The following is a 19858-nucleotide window of genomic DNA, read 5'->3' as shown; positions in this document are numbered from 1 at the left end:
ATTATCAATGTGAAGACAGGACTTTGTCTCTATAAGAACTCATGGTCACTCATAGCAATACTATCATGGACAGGTGCACCTTTGGCTGGCACAGTGGTAAGGATGAGGTCAAGTATATTTTTCCCACAGCACCTGCTACAGATCCAGTCTAGCAGCTATGTCCTTTAGGATCTGACCAGCTCAATCAGTAGTCAATCATTCATTTATACTAAGCCCTATGTAATTGTATCTGTGTAGGAATTTGTGTTATCATATACTGCAGCATAGATTTTGTAACTTGTAAAGAAGGTGGGTCACTCTCATGCAGGCTTTCAGAAGAAATTTTAATCAATTTTCTTCATCTCCAGTTTTCTAAAAGGAAACATCTAGTGAGAATTATGTTATCTTGTTCCAAAAAGAAAATTGTTGCTCACACACTAGCCTTTTGAAATTATTGCATGGGAACTTCCAAATCCCTCTGTGCTGTATTTTTCTGCATTCTTTCTCCATTTAAATAATACTTCGCTCCTTTATTTTTCCTGCCAAAGTGCATAACCTCACATTTTTCCATGATATATTCTGTTTGCTAAGTTTTTGCCCACCCATTTACCCTGTCTATATTCCACTGCAAACTCTTTGTGTCATCCTCAGCACTTCCTTTCTCATCTACTTTATGTCATCTGTAAACTTGGTTATTGTTTATTCATTTTCCTCATCCAATTCATTAATGTATAGTGTAAATAATTGCAGACCAAGAACAGATCCCCACTGCATTGTATATTTACAGGTTACCATCCTTATCACATTTTTTTTTTTACATTACCTTACAGTGTGGAAACAGGCCCTTCGGCCCAACAAGTCCACACCGACCCGCCGAAGCGCAACCCACCCATACCCCTACATTTATCCCTTACCTAACACTATGGGCAATTTAGCATGGCCAATTCACCTGACCTGCACATCTTTGGTGCTGTGGGAGGAAACCGGAGCACCTGGAGGAAACCCACGCAGACACGGGGAGAACGTGCAAACTCCACACAGTCAGTCGCCTGAGGCGGGAATTGAACCCGGGTTCACGGCGCTGTGAGGCAGCATTGCTAACCACTGTGCCACCGTGCCGCCCACTTTCCTCTGTCATCTATTAGTTAGTCAAACCTCCATCTATGCCCATATACTACCTCCAGTATCATATTATTTATTTTGTTAAGTAGCCTAACATGTGGCATCTTAACAAACGCTCTCCAAAAATATAAATATATTACATCAACAACTTATCTATTTTTGATACTGCACTCATCCAGGCAAGATGGAGCCTTCTATCACACATAACTTGTACCTTGTAAAAGGAGAGGCTTTGGGGACTCAGGAGGTGTGTTACTGCTGCAGAATTCTAGTCTTTGATTTTAGATGGCTGGTTTCATTTGGTTTATGATAAATGGTAATCCCCAGGATGTTGATATCGGGAGATTGAGCAATGATATTGCTATTCAATGTCATGATGTAATGGTTTGATTCTGTCTTGCTGGAGATGGTCATCGCCTGGTACTTGCGTGTACAAATACTATTTGCACTTGTCAGTCTAAACTGACAATGGGTCCTGCTGCATTTGGTCATCGGCTACTTCAGTGTCTGAGGAGGCATGAATGGTACTAAACATAATGCAATCATTGGTGAACATCCCACTTCTGATATTATGATGGAGGTAAAGTTACTGATGAAACAACTGAAGATGATTGGGTCTAGGAAACTAAGCATTCCTGTAAAGATGTCCTGGAGTTGAAATAACTGGTATCCAACATCTGGGGATGGCTAGTGAGAGGTTGGACTCCACCCCTGTTTTCACAGCAATGACTAGATTGTGTGATTAAAATTTCCAACATCATAGAAAGCCACTTTGAAAGATTCTGTGAAAGAGTCAGTACCTAGAGGAGTATAGTCCAATGGTGCGGCAGACTGGATGCAAAAATGATATTCCCCATCAGCTGTGGTTCTTGAATAAGGGGTCATAGTCTCTGGCCTCTGCCACAAAAACAAAACAGGAAAGCTAGCCTGCCATGACTAAGCATTGGTTTCAAGGAAACGGTACATAGATTGGCCTAAAAAGCAGAAAACCTGAGGATAAGGAGCAGTTTAGATTTCAGCAAAGGAAGACAAAAGGATTGATGAGGAGGGGATAAGGAGGGTAAGGGGGTAAATGCGATAGGGCATTTCCAACGCCCCGCCCCCAAGTCCCTCCTCCTTACCTTTTATCTTAGCCTGCTTGGCACACTTTCCTCATTCCTGAAGAAGGGCTCACGCCCAAAACGTCGATTCTCCTGCTCCTTCGATACTGCCTGACCTGCTGCGCTTTTCTAGCAACACATTTTCAGCTCTGATCTCCAGCATCTGCAGTCCTCCCTTTCTCCTAATGTGGAGGAACAGCAGGATCTTGGTGTGCTGGTACATAGATCCCTTAAAATTGCCACCCAAGTGGACAGGGTTGTTAGATTAGATTACTTACAGTGTGGAAACAGGCCCTTTGGCCCAACAAGCTCACACCGACCCATTCCCTCTTCACCTAACTCTATGGGCAATTTAGCATGGCCAATTCACCTGATCTGCACATCTTTGGACTGTGGAAGGAAACTGGAGCACCTGGAGGAAACCCACGCAGACACGGGGAGAATGTGCAAACTGCACAGACAATTGCCCGAGGTGGAATACTGTGTCCAGTTTGGTCGCCCTATTATAGGAAAGATGTGGATGCTTTGGAGAGGGTTCAGAGGAGGTTTACCAGGATGCTGCCTGGAATGGAGGGCTTATCTTACGAAGAGAGGTTGTCTGAGCTCGGACTTTTTTCATTGGAGAAAGGAAGGAAGAGAGGGGACCTAACTGAGGTGTCCAAGATAATGAGAGGCATAGATAGAGACGATAGCCAGAAACGTTTTCCCAGGGCAGAAATTGTTAACACGAGGGGTCATAGTTTTAAACTGTTTGGCGGAAAATATAGAGGGGATGTCAGAGGCAGGTTCTTTATGCACAGAGTTGTGAGAGCATGGAATGCATTGCCAGCAGCAGTTGTGGAAGCGAGGTCATTGGGGATATTTAAGAGACTGCTGAACATGCATATGGTCATAGAAATTTGAGGGTTCGTACATTAGGTTTACCTTACATGACGATCAATGGTCGCCACAACATCGTGGGCTGAAGGGCCTGTTCTGTGCTGTACTGTTCTATTATAATGGAGAACAAAGAGATGGCAGCCAAATTAAATACATGCTTTGGTTCTGTCTTCATAAAGGAGGACACTTATAGTGTCTCAAAGTGTTTGGAGAACACAGGGTTACTGAGAAGGTAGACCAGAAGGAAATAAATATTAATAAGGAAATAGTTTAAAGAAATTGATGGAATTGAAGACTGATAAATCTCCAGGGCCTGATAATGTACTTTCCAGTGTACTTAAGGAAGTGGCTGTAGGGATAGTGGATGCTTTAGTGCTAAGTTTTCAAGATTCTGTAGATTCGACAAAAGTGCCTATGGATTGTACGATGTACCATAGTGTAAAGGAGGTACAGAGAAAACAAAATTATAGATGGGTTAGAGTTGATAAGGGGAGCCAATGGATGGTTTACTCGGACTTTCAGAAGGCTTTCAATCAGGCCCCACATAAGAAATGAAAATATAAAATTAAAGTGCATGAGATTGGGGTAGTGTTCTGACGTGGCCAGATAACTGGTTGGCACACAGGAAACAAAGAGTAAGGATAAATGAGTATTTTTCTGAGTGGAAGCCAGGGACAAGTAGGGCATTGCAAGGATCTACACTGGGACTCCAGCTATTTACAATATAAATTAATTATTTAGATGAGGAAGCTGTCTATATTGTCTCGAAGTCTGTAGATAACAAAAAGCTGAATGGTAGAATGAACCATGAGGAAGGTGCAGAGATGCTTCAGTGTGATTTGGACCAATTTGGACCAGGAAGGCAGTTTGGTGCTAGACTGGAAATGGGAGAAGTGCAATGAGATCTGGGTGTCCTTGTACACTAGTCTCTGAATGCAACCATGTATGTACAGCAGACAATGAAGAAGGCAAATGGCATGTTAATGTTCATAGCCAGAGGATTCAAGCACAGGTGCAGGGATGTCTTATTGAAATGTTATAGGGTCTTGGTGAGACCACACCTGGAGTGTTGCAGGCAGTTTTAATCTTCCTATCTGAGGAAGGATGTTCTGGCTCTGCAGGAGTACAACAAAGGTTTACCAGACTGATTACTGGCAGGACTGACAGACAAAAAGAAACTGGATCATTTAGTATTATGTTCATTGGAATTTTGAAGAATGAGGGAAGGATGCTATGCAGCGACAGATGGCTGATGTCAGAATTTGCTTGAAAGGGCTGAGTGCAACAATGGAAACTCAAACTTGCCATTGTACTGTAGCTGCCACTATTCAAATGAGCCTCCAAAGATTCACAATTGCTTCTCTCTCCTTCAACAGATTGCTAAGATTTATAATTTATAACATAATGATCTGGTGTGAGTGGCAGTGGCTTTATGCAGAAAAAAATTGCTTCCCTCTATCTTTATAAGAGCATTCATTATACCACTGTTATTACTTTGTATGTTAGCCAAATAGGTTCGACTGAAATGGTACAATGTGAAACCAATTCTTCTAGGTCCAGAATTGTTTGTGATCATCTGCAGAATTCTTGATTGGATGTCAACAGCTTTGCATTACACATGCTGCTGCCATTTTCAGAAGACTTTGTTAGAGCACTCAGAGAGCTAAAGGCATTGAGGAGAAAGACAGGAAGGAAATACAAAAGTGAGATTAATTTATTTTCATTTTTATTACGTCATGATTGAATTTAGAAATTTGGATTGGCATTTGCATTCCTAATGCGATTTTTTTTGTATTGATAGAAAGATGATTTGGACTGGAACATGATATTCAAAAAGTTAATTTAGCATTAAATACTGATGTCAGGTGTCTATTTTGTTTGTTGCTATTAGCTGTGAACAGAGGAATTCCTTTATTAAGCAGGCATCTGCCCAAGCCCCATTGGAAGTGTGCAATTACATCTCAGATACCATTGTCAATTGTTGGATCACATCGGAGCTAAAATTAAACAAATCAGAGATCAATTTCCCCCATTTAGTCTAATTAGCACTGAAAATTCCATCCACTGTCAGCTCAGAAAATGAGTGATGTTTGTCATCTGAAATTCTGCCAAGTCTCTTTCCTTTCCAGATACTGGAGACTATGGAAAGATAGAGAAAAATGCTGTAAAGATGAGAAAAACTGAACACCAATTGAGATGAATCATTAAGAAGGGTTATAAGAAAGATCACTGACTTAAAGGGTGCTGGCTTGCTGTTTTGCAAGTTCTATTTAATTGATGTCTTCTCAATATAACACATTCCTGCTTCACTGGAGGAAAAGCCGACAATCAAGATTTTCTAATTCACTATCCAGTTTGTTACCTAAAAGGTGTTGCCAGGATTATTGAAAATGCAAATTACTTTATTATGCAAGGTATATATGTGTAATGACAACTCGGACATAATAAATAGCTTATATCTTCTTTGTTCATTTTCCAATGAATCCGAAGAGGTTTTCAGGTGCTGAGTTGAAAATCACTTAATCATACCTCAGGTTACCCCAACTTAATGTTTTTAAAATAATTCTGTCCACTCAGTGCTTGACCCATTTTCAATTGAAACTTCTTGAGTAAAGCTCCTTCACAATTTGAATTAGTGACATGCAAATGAGATGTAATTTATGATATTGCCATAAATCTGGTCATCTGTCAGTTTCACGTAATTTGCACCAGTTCATACACAATCTAATTGGATGTCACAGAAAAGACGAATTTAAAGACACAGGCAGTCTGCTTCTTTACTATTTTCAGCCTTACCGCTGAATAATGATGTAAGTTATGGACATTGCCAGAGATTGCTGCCCATACAGTATACCACCTCCTCACAGAGAGCAAATAAAATAGAAATGTATAAGTGTAATAGAACATAGGAGAAACTGGCAATTAGCTGACACAAAAGCACAACTCACAGAGAAACTCCTTTCTGCTGACTTTCTGTGAGCAATATCACAGGCAATTTACCAATAATAAGAACACATTAACAGTTATTCAGGATACAGGCCCAAAAGCATGTTGTGAATTCACTTCAATAAAACTTGTAATTTGTGGACTCAGGCTAAGAGAAATGTCTTCCTTTTTTAGACATAAACATTTCTGGACTCTAGTAGAAAGTCAATTAGTTTACTAATGGGTTTTTGTTTTAAGAAGCAGGCACCCTTCTGCACTCCAGTCAACATTTAATTTCAATTGCACAACATGATTTATTCTTCAGGCTGAGTTTTTCCAAGCACCGTGTTCCCTGACCTCCCCCTACTCACGACTGTTCAGAGTCCACCATGAAAAACGACTGTTCTGCAAACATCTTATGATCATTGGGGTATTGCTTGTGCCAGGTTTGGGGTCCGAGCCACCATCTGGAGATGAGCTACACCTTACAGAACTGCTGTCCATTCAGCAGAACCCAAAGCCCCAGGCCTGTGTGGTGCCCACTGCTGCAACTGTAGCCAGTTCCTGAAAAACGAAAGATTGCAGAGGTGAAGGACTGAAGGTACATCTGGAGTATTGTCAGGGCCGGGCTGAGAGCTTCCCATTGACGGAGAGGGAGGCTAGGGTCGGTAGGGTAGCCATGTATCAGAGACCAGGCCATGCTGGGGGAAAGAGCAGTGTGATGCTAAGGGACATAATGGGCACAGGATTCACACAAAGGAAGGATCCCCCATTTCCCCAGCTCAACTTGTCCAATTCCAATTGCAGGTCACCCAGTCCCTCACTGCAGATAATGTAGTGGCAAAAGCAGAATGGGGTATAAGTGGCCTGTAAGGGCCTCAATAAGCGCAAAAGTGGACAAGCCTCCCAACATCTTCAATAATCTACTTGAACAACTTTTACCCCTCTAAGATTGGAGACAGGTTGACAAAGGCAGCAGGCAGGTCCGACTGACAGAGGTATATAAAATAATGCCCCAAAGACAACTTGGAATGCATATTAAATACTGTCACCATTGTCCTGAGAGGAAAATAAATTACAGTACAAGGAAGAATTCAGAATTGAGGTTATGCATGTTCAATGGATTCCATGTTAATTTAATATGCTTGTGCTGAATCAGCATAATCAATGTCTTGTAGACAGACTTATAACTATTGGAAATGGTTCATTTAGTTTCATTTTGTATGTAACTAGCCTCCTGTCATTTTAACAAATATTTCGATCAGATAACTTAGCCCAGGAGTTAATTTTCATTATTGCTCGAATTATTTTGAACAGTTCTGTGTGCTTTCTTAGTGTTGATGCACTTAATTGAGCACAAATTTAGTTACCAAATACAATGCACTTAGTGAATTTAGCATATATGCAATTACTGCTGCATTGGGTTTTTTTTAATGGTATGAATACTGGTTTAAACTCATATGAGTTCTTTAGCCTTTCCTCATAAATCAAGGTTATAGAGTCGTAATGGCAGTACAGGAGGTATGAGAGACAGTAAAATCTTTTTCATGGATAAAATGATTTTTTTCTCTTTTATTTGCTTCCATAATTTGTTTTGCACAAAGGTAGTTAGGCAAGGTCATTCTATTCCTTTAGGAATAATGACCTGGTTCCTTCATGCATGCACTAATAGTAAAATTAAAATGTTACCGTATTTCAAGTGGCAGTATTTGCAGAACACCTATGGGAAGCCTTGCACACTCAAAAGTTAACTCTTCCATAACCAAGTTATGAGACAACATGGGGAAATACCAAGATCTATTTGAATGGCTGAACAGTCACAAGGAGCTGAGTATTCACATTCCACACTGCTGACTTCCTCTTTCTCACCTGATAAATGAGCAGAATAAAATCTGATGTTCGGTTTGGACACTGACTTGCCTCCTTAAAGTGTATGCCCAGCGCTTCTGCCAAAAACAAACAGCAGCCTTTCAATATTCACTCGACTGAAGGCAAAATGCTGCTGATGCTGAATATCTGCAACACAGAATGCCGGAGAAAGTCAACATGTCTGGTAGCATTCATGGTGAAAAAAATGGATTTAACGCTTCAAGTTCCAGCCTGACTCTTCTGTGGAAGGACATCATCAGAACAGATGCGGCAGAGATGGAAAAATGGGAGAATGGAATGGAGTCTTAACAAGAAGCAGAGTATGATAGTGTATAGCCCAGAGAAGTGAGACTGTGAGTTTGTAGCAGATAATTGGTGGCCAGCGTATCCCCAGAACTGGGAACAGAGATGTCGAGAGAAGGAAAGAAGTCAGAGATGCACCAAGAGAAGGTGAAGGCTCAGTGGAAATTGGGAGCAAAATTGATAAATTTTTCCAATTCCGAACAAGAGGGGGAGTCTGCATCGATGAGGTCATCAATATACTGAAGGAGGAGTGATGGGAGGGACCCACGTAAGATTGGAATAAGCAATTTTCCACATACCCCACAAAGCAACAGGAATAACTAGGGTCCATGCGGGTACCCATAGCCACACCTTTGATCTGAAGGAAGTCAGGGGAGTTAAAAGAGAAGCCATTCAAACAACTCAGCCATGCAGAGGAAGGTAACAATGGATGTGGATGGTTCAGTCATTCTTTCTGGTAAGAATCGGAAAATTCCAAGACTATCCTGATGGGGGATGGACATGTAAAAAGATTGCAAGTCCATGGCAAAGAGGTGGTGGCTGCTGACACAGTAGACATTCTGAAAGTGACATAAAGCATCAGAAGAAGCACGGATGTAAGTGGAAAGGTACTGGACAAGGGAGAAAAAGTTGGTAGGAAACATAGGAAATGATAAATTCCATGGGGCACGCTTGGGCCAAAGCAATAAGTCGATTTGGGCAGTTCTGTTTGTGGATTTTGGGAAAAAGATAAAAGCAAGATATGCAGGGACAGGGAATCGTGAGCTTAGAGGCTTTTTGGGGGAGATCCCCAGATCAGATGAGATTAGTGACCATCGTAGACAATACCCTGATGGTGGGTTCATGGTCCAGGGGAGATAGGAGGAGGTGACCCAGAGATGATGCACAGCCTCCACAAAGAACAGGTCATTATCCCACACAACAGTAACAACTTTGTTAGCAGGCTTGATTACAAAGTCAGGGTTGAAACTGAGAGCATGGGTGCAGTCAGTCAGTCAAAGGAAGAATTTTTTTTTCTCTGTTGTGTTGGCTTCTTCAATGTTTTTTGAATTTTAAGTTGGACACCTTTGAAATTTGTAGGCTTATAGTAGCAGGCTTTTTGCCTGTAGGTGGCATTCATACCAAAAAAAGAGTGATTACTTCTTTTAGTTTTTTTTCTCTAATTTTCACGCTATTTTGGAAAAAAATGGTGGATTTACCCAAATGTTGGACATGGGTAGGTAGGCCTTTTTAATGTTGTAAAATAAAATTAGACAATAGACAATAGGTGCAGGAGTAGGCCATTCTGCCCTTCGAGCCTGCACCACCATTCAATATGATCATGGCCGATCATCCTTAATCAGTATCCTGTTCCTGCCTTATCTCCATAACCCTTGATTCCACTATCCTTGAGAGCTCTATCCAATTCTTTCTTAAATGAATCCAGAGACTGGGCCTCCACTGCCCTCTGGGGAAGAGCATTCCATACAGCCACCACTCTCTGGGTGAAGAGGTTTCTCCTCATCTTTGTCCTAAATGGTTTACCCTGTATTTTTAAGCTGTGTCCTCTAGTTCGGCACTCACCCATCAGCAAACACATGTTTCCTGCCTCCAGAGTGTCCAATCCTTTAAAAATCTTGTATGTCTCAATCAGATACCCTCTCAGTCTTCTAAATTCAAGGGTATACAAGCCCGGTTGCTCCAGTCTTTCAGCGTAAGGTAGTCCCACCATTCCAGGAATTGACCTCGTGAACCTACGCTGCACTCCCTCAATAGCCAGAATGTCTTTCCTCAAATTTGGAGACCAGAACTGCACATAATACTCCAGGTGTGGTCTCACCAGGGCCCTGTACAGCTGCAGAAGAACCTCTTTGCTTCTATACTCAATCCCTCTTGTTATGAAGGCCAGCATGCTATTAGCCTTCTTCACTACCTGCTATACCTGCATGCTTACCTTCATTGACTGGTGTACAAGAACACCCAGATCTCTCTGTACTGCCCCTTTACCTAAATTGATTCCATTTAGGTAGTAATCTGCCTTCCTGTTCTTGCCACTGTGGATAACCATACATTTATCCACATTAAACTGTATCTGCCCTGCATCCGTCCACTCACCTAGCCTGTCAAGGTCACCCTGTAATCTCCTAACATCCTCCTCACATTTCACCCTGCCACCCAGCTTAGTATCATCAGAAAATTTGCTAATGTTATTACTAATACCATCTTCTATATCATTAATATATATTGTAAAAAGCTGCGGTCCCACCACTGATCCCTGCGGTACCCCACTGGTCATTGCCTGCCATTCCGAAATGGAGCCGTTTATCACTACTCTTTGTTTCCTGTCAGCCAACCAACTTTCAATCCAAGTTAGTACTTTGCCCCCAATACAATGCGCCCTAATTTTGCTCACTAACCTCCTATGTGGGACTTTATCAAAAGCTTTCTGAAAGTCCAGGTACACTACATCTACTGGAGCTCCCTCGTCCATCTTCAGAGTTACATCCTCAAAAAATTCCAGAAGATTAGTCAAGCATTATTTCCCCTTCATAAATCCATGCTGACTCTGACCTATCCTGTTACTACTATCCAGATGTGTCGTAATTTTATCCTTTATAATAGACTCCAGCATCTTTCCCACCACTGAGGTCAGACTAACTGGTCTATAATTTCCTGCTTTCTCTCTCCCACCTTTCTTAAAAAGTGGTACAACATTAGCCACCCTCCAATCCGCAGGAACTGATCCCAAATCTATCGAACTCTGGAAAATAATCAGCAACGCATCCACGATTTCTCGAGCCACCTCCTTCAGTACCCTGGGATGTAGGCCATCAGGCCCCAGGGACTTATCAACCTTCAGACCTAACAGTCTCTCCAACACCAATTCCTGGCAAATATAAATTCCCTTAAGTTCAGGTCCTTCAGCCTCTGTTATCTCAGGAAGATTGCTTGTGTCTTCCCCAGTGAATACAGATCTGAAGTACCAGTTCAATGCTTCTGCCATTTCTTTTTTCCCCGTAATATATTCCCCTGTTTCTGTCTTCAAGGGCCCAATTTTAGTCTTAACCATTTTTTTGCCTTTCACATACCTAAAAAAGCTTTTACTATCCTCCTTTTTATTTTTGACTAGTTTATCTTCGTACCTCATTTTTTCTCTGCGTATTTCCTTCTTAGTAATCCTCTGTTGTTCTTTAAAAGCTTCCCAGTCCTCCATTTTCCCACTTATCTTTGCTATGTTCTACTTTTTCTCTTTTAACTTTATATGTTTCTTAACCTCCCTTGTCAGCCACGGCCACCATTGCCTCCTCCTAGGACCTTTCTTCCTTTTTGGAATGAACTGATCCTGCATCTTCTGCATTATACACAGAAATATCTGCCATTGTTCCTCCACTGTCATCCCTGCTAAGGTATTGCACCATTGAACTTTGGCCAGCTCCTCCCTCATAGCTCCATAGTTCCCTTTATTCAACAGAAATATTTGAGGAGAAAGTGAGGTCTGCAGATGCTGGAGATCAGAGCTGGAAATGTGTTGCTGGAAAAGCGCAGCAGGTCAGGCAGCATCCAGGGAACAGGAGAATCGACGTTTCGGGCATGAGCCCTTCTTCAGGGCTTATGAAGAAGGGCTTATGCCCGAAACGTCAATTCTCCTGTTCCCTGGATGCTGCCTGACCTGCTGCGCTTTTCCAGCAACACATTTTCAACAGAAATATTGTCACTTCCAATTGTACCCTCTCCCTCTCAAATTGCAGATTAAAGCTTATTGTATTATGGTCACTACTTCCCAATGGCTCCTTCACTTCAAGGTCCCTGATCAATTCTGGTTCGTTGCACAATACCAGATCCAGAATTGCCTTCTCCCTGGTAGGCTCCAGCACCAGCTGTTCTAAGAATCCATATCAAAGGCACTCCACAATGTCTCTTTCTTGAGGGCCAATGCCATCCTGATTCTCCCAGTCTACCTGCATGTTGAAATCCCCCATAACAACTGTAGTAACAGGCCAATTTCAGCTCCTGATTGAACTTCCATCCAACATCCAGACTACTGTTTGGGGGCCTGTAGATGACTCCCAAGAGGGTCTTTTTACTCTTAGAATTTCTCAGCTCTATCCACACTGACTCTATATCCCCTGATTTGAGGTCCCCCCGCGCAAGGGACTGAATATCATCCCTTACCAACATGGCCATCCCACCCCCTCTGCCCGTCAGTCTGTCCTTACGATAGCAAGTGTAGCTTTGAATATTCATTTCCCAGGACATGTCCATTTGAAGCCACGTCTCAGTTATCCCCACAATATCATATCTGCCAATTTCCAAAAGAGCCTTAAGCTCATCCATCTTATTTCTAATGCTTTGTGCATTCATATATAGTATTTTTAATTTGTTACTGCCCTCACCCTTCCCATCAATTCCTATTTCACTCAACTTACAGCATGATCCCTTTTTGAGTTTTCTGCTTTATTGATACAGTTGTCTTTCTTGACTTCCCTTGTTCTAACTTTCCCTTCAATTTCCTTCTTAAACATCCAGTTTGTCCCCTCCCCTCCGCTACTTAGTTTAAACGGGGCTGTGTTGCAGTGGCAAACCTGCCTGCCAGAATGCTGGTCCCCAACCTATTAAGGTGCAAACCGTCTCTCTTGTATAATTTATGCTTACCACAAAACATACCCCAGTGATCCAAGAATTTAAATCCTTGCTTCCTGCACCAGTTCCCCAGCCACACATTCAAGTCCATTATCTCCCTGTTTTTGGCCTCACCAGCCCGAGGAACTGGAAGCAAACCGGAGATAACCACCCTGGATGTCCTGCTTTTCAGCCTTCTTCCGAGTTCTCCGAAGTCCCGCTGTAGTATGTTCCTCCTCTTCTTCCTGACATCATTTGTGCCGACATGTACCACCACCTCTGGCTCTTCACCTTTGTCCTTGAGGATTTCCTGCACTCTGTCTGTGATGTCTTTAAGCCTGGCACCAGGAAGGCAACACACCATCCTGGCCTGCTGCCACAAAAACCCCGGTCAGTTCCTCTCACTATGGAGTCCCCTATTACCACGGCTCTGTGCGATGTCTGACTCTTCCGCTCTGCCTCTGCGCCAACTTTTGATTGACAGACCTGGCCGCCTCGCGGACTGGCAGTGTCATCTGTTTCTACTGTTTCCAAAAGATTCAACTTGTTCCTGACAGGTACTTCCCCCGGGGTCTCTTGCACCTGTCTCCTCTCTGCCTTCCTCATCGTTTGCTCTCTTCTGGTATGGTCGGTGTAATAACCTCACTGAAGGTCTTGTTCAGAAAGATCTTGTTCTCTCGGATGAGCCTAAGGTCCTCGAGTTCTTTCATCAGTGCTGCAATATGGTCTGTCAGTAGCTGAACGTGCACACACTTTCCACACTTATACGAGCCAGACACACCAGAGTCGTTGACCTCCCACATCAAGCACATAGCACACTGAACCAGCTGGGCAGTCATGTCTTCATCCTCTTCAACTGTGGTGTAATCACTTCACTCAACCTCCTTGTCAAAGACTCCTGAACCAAAGCCTCACTCTTCACTCCACAGGAACTTCCTTGGACCCTCTTTTTGGGACAAGTCTGTGGACTTTTAATTTAGGTTAGAGGAAGAGGGTAGGAGGGAGGCCCTACTTTATAGAACCTGGGATCTAGAACACACCCACTCAAAAAACAATCACTTACCTTCCCAACCGGCTTTGCGCTCCGACTTCACTTCCGCCCAGCACCCGCTGTTCTCTGCTGCAAATTGTATTATCTTCGAGGAGCACTTTGCAACTGACTTATCAGAACAAGTCAAATCAGCTTATTTTTGTAAATTGGATTTGTAACAGTCTGTTTTGTTTGTTCTTGTTTCCAAAAAGATTTACAAGGATGTTGCCAGGGTTGGAGGATTTGATCTATAGGGAGAGGCTGAACAGGCTGGGACTGTTTTCCTTGGAGTGTCAGAGGCTGAGAGGTTTATAAAATCATGAGGGGCATGGATAGGATAAATAGACAAGGATTTTTCCCTGGGGTGGGGGAGTCCAGAACCAGAGGGCATAGGTTTAGAGTGAGAGTGGAAAGATATAAAAGAGATCTATGGGGCAACTTTTTCATACAGAGGGTCATGTATGGAATGAGCTGGCAGAGAATGTGGTGGAGGCTGGTACAATTGCATTATTTAAAAGGCATCTGGATGGGTATATGAATAGGAAGGGCTTAGAAGGATATGAGCCAAGTGCTGGCAAATGAGATTAGATTAGGTTGGGATTTCTGGTTGGCAGGGACGAGTTGGACTGAAGGGTCTGTTTCTGTGCTGTACATCTCTATATAAAAAGGTAGAGTACTCACTGTGGAAGAAAGAGAAACTGTGGATTCTGGAAATCTGGAACACAAATAGACATTGCTGAAGAAACTCAACACGTCTGGCAGCATCTGTGGCAAGAAAGCAGAGTTAATGTTTTGAGTCCATCCTGAGGTTTAGTTGTCATACTAATTATTTACGACGCTCCAATATCACAAACTTACTCACATTGTCTGGCTTCTATGCTTACTGATGTTACGGTACACGATGCAGACATAACCAACAGATTACATTGACTCCATTATATGGAGAGTGACTAAAAATCACAGTCATGATGTCATATAACTATATGCATGGTACAGTGCCTGCATTGTCTGGAATCTGTCATAATACAACACTTCTTTCCCTTGGATAGGCATCCTTCAGTCAGGATACAGCTAGCTAACAATTTTTCTCAGTGGGATTTTTGACCCCTAAAGAAGATTTGAGACCATTTCCCTCTATGTGGTAATTGGGTCTTATCACCCCCATTAATATATAGCATTTTCTTTAATTTAGCTTAATTGGCCACGGTCTTTGTGTGTTACAAATCTTGATAATAAAACAATGGTCAATGTTTCCTCTGTCTCATTTCATAATGTTTTATGTAATTTGTTTGAAATTTGGTTTTCTGAGTTTTTAAATCTGATTTAAATGTATTAGATTAGATTAGATTAGATTACTTACAGTGTGGAAACAGGCCCTTCGGCCCAGCAAGTCCACACCGACCCGCCGAAGCGTAACCCACCCAGACCCATTCTCTTACATTTACCCCTGTACCTAACACTACGGGCAATTTAGCATGGCCAATTCACCTAACCTGCACATTTTTTGGATTGTGGGAGGAAACCGGAGCACCCGGAGGAAACCCACGCAGACACGGGGAGAATGTGCAAGCTCCACACAGAGAGTCGCCTGAGGCGGGAATTGAACCTGGGTCTCTGGCGCTGTGAAGCAGCAGTGCTAACCACTGTGCCACCGTGCCACCCGTGCTTTGCAGTCATTTTGTGCATCTACAAATTTTCATGTTTGAATTCTAATTTAAAGTATGCATTGAGATTACCTTTTAATCTTTAACATAAAAGATGTTATAAAAACATTTCTGACATGAACCTGTATGTTTGAAGTCAGTCCTTATAATAGAACTAATAATAATGGCTAATCATTCAAATATGTATACATGAAATTTAAGGCTTAGTGAATTACCTTTTTCTTCATTAGTATTCAATTACATTGCTGTGGTTACTGGCATGCATATTGTTTAATCCTAACATATCAAAACTCTATTCGGGTCCATGTAATTTGCTGAATTGTTTCTGAGAACCCCCACGAATGATGAACTTCATGAACGGAGTTCATTAAAAAATGTTAAAATTAGTGGATACATGATTTTTGCCTGCAGATGTTGAATTTTGTTGTTACTTATTTCTTGGCACGGATGGCGAATTCTCAATTCATGATTTTGCGGATACATAGGCACACGTATGGGCCCAGCTATGCCTGTCTCTTTGTTGGCTACGTCGAACAGTTGATCTTCCATAATTACACTGGCATCACTCCCCGCCTCTTCCTCCGCTACATTGATGACTGCATTGGCGCCACCTCGTGCTCCCGCGAGGAGGTTGAGCAATTCATCAACTTCACCCTGACCTTAAATTTACCTGGACCATCTCTGACACCTCCCTCCCCTTCCTGGACCTCTCCATCTCCATTAGTGACGACCGACTTGACACTGACATTTTCTACAAACCCACCGACTCCCACAGCTACCTGGATTACACCGCTTCCCACTCTATCTCTTGCAAAAATGCCATCCCGTATTCCCAATTCCTCCGCCTCCGCAGTATCTGCTCCCAGGAGGACCAGTTCCACCATAGAACACACCAGATGGCCTCCTTCTTTAGAGACCGCAATTTCCCTTCCCACGTGGTTAAAGATGCCCTCCAACGCATCTCGTCCACATCCCGCACCTCCGCCCTCAGACCCCACCCCTCCAACCGTAACAAGGAAAGAACGCCCCTGGTGCTCACCTTCCACCCTACCAACCTTCGCTTAAACCAAATCATCCGCCGACATTTCCGCCACCTCCAAAAAGACCCCACCACCAGGGATATATTTCCCTCCCCACCCCTTTCCGGCTTTCGCAAAGACCGTTCCCTCCGTGACTACCTGGTCAGGTCCACGCCCCCCCTACGACCCACCCTCCCCTCCTGGCACTTTCCCCTGCCACCGCAGGAACTGTAAAACCTGTGCCCACACCTCCTCCCTCACCTCTATCCAAGGCCCTAAAGGAGCCTTCCACATCCATCAAGGTTTTACCTGCACATCCACTAATATCATTTATTGTATCCGATGCTCCCGATGCGGTCTCCTCTACATTGGGGAGACTGGGCACCTCCTAGCAGAGCGCTTTAGGGAACATCTCCCAGACACCCGCTCCAATCAACCAAACCGCCCCGTGGCCCAACATTTCAACTCCCCTCCCACTCTGCCGAGGACATGGAGGTCCTGGGCCTCCTTCACCGCCGCTCCCTCACCACCAGACGCCTGGAGAAAGAACGCCTCATCTTCCGCCTCGGAACACTTCAACCCCAGGGCATCAATGTGGACTTCAACAGCTTCCTCATTTCCCCTTCCCCCACCTTATCCTAGTTTCAAACTTCCAGCCCGCTCTGTCCCCTTGACCTGTCCAGACTTGTCCAACCTGCCTAGCTCCTTTTCCACCTATCCACTCCACCCTCTCCTCCCTGACCTATCACCTTCATCTCCTCCCCCACTCTCCTATTGTACTCTATGCTACTTTCTCCCCACCCCCACCCTCCTCTAGCTTATCACTCCACGCTTCAGGCTCTCTGCCTTTATTCCTGATGAAGGGCTTTTGCCCGAAACGTCGATTTTGCTGCTCGTCGGATGCTGCCTGAATTGCTGTGCTCTTCCAGCACCACTGATCCAGAATGTCTCCCCAGTGCCTATCTAAAAGGCACAAGTTAGGAAGGTGATGGAATACACTTCACTGGCTTGGATAAGTGCAAGTCTAACAACACTCAAAATGTGTTGAGCATCCAAGATAAAGCAGTCCATTTCCTTGCCTCCCAACCACCACCTTCACCATTCATTCCTTTCACCACTTACACACAATCATAATAGTGTGTCCCATTTAGCAGATGCACTGCAGAAACTCACCAAGACTCCTCTAATAGCAGCTTCCAAACCTATGGCCTCTACCATCTAGAAGGACAAGGGGAGCAGATGCATAGGAACACCACCACCTGCAAAGTCACCTACAAACCACACACCATCCTGACTTAGAAATATATCACCACCCATTCTTTGTTTGGATCGATATCCTAGATCTCCCATTCTAATAGCACAAGGACTGCAGTGGTCAAGAAAGCAGCTCATTATCATCTTCCCCGGAGCATTCAGGAATGGGCAGAGATTGCTGGTGTAACCAGTGACACTCACATTCCATGAGTAAATATAAAAAAAACAAACATCATATTTTGGAACTTTAGTATATGGATGATACCTGCAGAAGTCAACAGCACTGAACATTCCTGCCAGTCAGTGCTGTTTACTGAAAATACCAACTGACATCAATCCCTCTCTCGTTAATTTCTTTATGAAGAAGTAATCTCTGGTTTTTAAAGTTCAGAGTACTCCTGCAGAAGCACTTTAAATTCCTGGAATTTACCACTTCCTAACGATTGTTTTTCTTTAATGAAGTCCAATTTATTTAGCCAAAGATTAGCTATTATTTTTCTGATAGTAAGTTTCTTTTCATTTTCAGCCAGTGCAGAGTTTCCATACAATGAAGAGAGCACTATCGCAGATGGAGTGAATCGAAATTCAGCAATTATCGGCGGTAAGTGTCAAAGTTTGAATTCAGAAAATTATTAACAATAAAACAAACAGCTGGGTCTAGGGGGTTTCCTCTTTATGGATTAGACTGAGAAACATGCTGAAAATAACTTGTGTCATTGTCGATCAGCTAAGTATTCTCTTTATTTGGATCCAAATCTTGTTTTCAGGTTCATATAGATGGTTCACGTTCAATAATTGGTATACTCCTTGAAATAGTCATAGACTCAGAGAGATGTACAGCATGGAAACAGACCCTTCGGTCCAACCCATCCATGCCAACCAGCTATCCCAACCCAATCTAGTTCCACCTGCCAGCACCCGGCCCATATCCCTCCATATCCATCCAAATGCCTCTTAAAAGTTGCAATTGTACCAGCCTCCACCACCTCCTCTGCCAGCTCATTCCATACACGTACAACCCTCTGCATGAAAAAGTTGCCCCTTAGGTCTCTTTCTATATCCTTCCCCTCTCATCCTAAACCTATGCCCTCTAGTTCTGGACTCCCCCACCCCAGGGATAAGACTTTGCCTATTTATCCTATCCATGCCCCTCATAATATTGTAAACCTCTGTAAGGTCACCCCTCAGCCTCCGACGCTCCAGGGAAAACAGCCCCAGCCTATTCAGCCTCTCCCTATAGATCAAATCCTCCAACGCTGGCAACATCCTTATAAATCTTTTCTGTACCCTTTCAAGTTTCACAACATCTTTCCGATAGGAAGGAGACCAGAATTGCACGTAATATTCGAATAGTGGCCTAATCAATCTGCTGTACAACTGCAACATGACCTCCCAACTCCTGTACTCAGTACTCTGACGAAAATGGGAAAGGATACCAAACGCCATCTTCACTATCCTATCTACCGGCGACTCCATTTTCAAGGAGCTATGAACCTGCATTCCAGGGTCTCTTTGTTCAGCAACACTCCCCAGGACATAATCATTAAGTATATAAACCCTGCTAAGATTTGCTTTCCCAAAATGCAGCACCTCACATTTATCTGAGTTAAACTCCATCTGCCACTTCTGAGCCCATTGGCCCATTTGATTGTAACCTGTTGTAACCTGAGGTAATCTTCTTCACTGTCCACTATACCTCTAATTTTGGTGCTATCTGCAAACTTACTAACTATACCTCTTATGCTCGCATCCAAATCATTTACATAAATGACGAAAAGTAGAGGATCCAGCACCGACCCTCATGACATTCCACTGGTCACAGGCATCCAGTCTGAAAAACAACCCTCCACCACCACTCTCTGTCTTCTACCTTTGAGCCAGTTCTGTATCCAAATGGCTAGTTCTCTTTGTTTACTGTGAGATCTAACTTTGCGAACCAGTCTCTCATGGAGAACCTTGTCAAACACCTTACTGAAGTCCATATAGACCACATCTACTGCTCTACCCTCATCAATCCTTTTTGTTACTTATTCAAAAAAACTCAATCAAGTTTGTGAGGCATGATTTCCCACGCACAAAGCCATGTTGACTATCCCGAATCAGTCCTTGCCTTTC

General features: G+C 43.2%; 1 protein-coding gene across 1 annotated transcript in view; it reads left to right on the top strand.

The window, feature by feature from the left end:
• The window catches only part of LOC122550254 (contactin-associated protein-like 2), a 2045475-nt gene that overhangs the window by 2018575 nt on the left and 7042 nt on the right, over positions 1 to 19858 (top strand). Inside the window, exon 23 of the mRNA XM_087987230.1 lies at positions 18270 to 18344. Coding sequence (XP_087843356.1) covers positions 18270 to 18344 — 75 coding nt within the window. The remainder of the gene's footprint in view (positions 1 to 18269; positions 18345 to 19858) is intronic.

Source organism: Chiloscyllium plagiosum, unplaced genomic scaffold (genome assembly GCF_037043375.1).
Source record: "Chiloscyllium plagiosum isolate Xiang-an unplaced genomic scaffold, Cpla_swu_hap1 HiC_scaffold_5, whole genome shotgun sequence".
Taxonomy (NCBI): domain Eukaryota; kingdom Metazoa; phylum Chordata; class Chondrichthyes; order Orectolobiformes; family Hemiscylliidae; genus Chiloscyllium; species Chiloscyllium plagiosum.
Note: the sequence above shows the minus strand (reverse complement) of the source record. Positions and strands in the feature narration are given on the sequence as shown.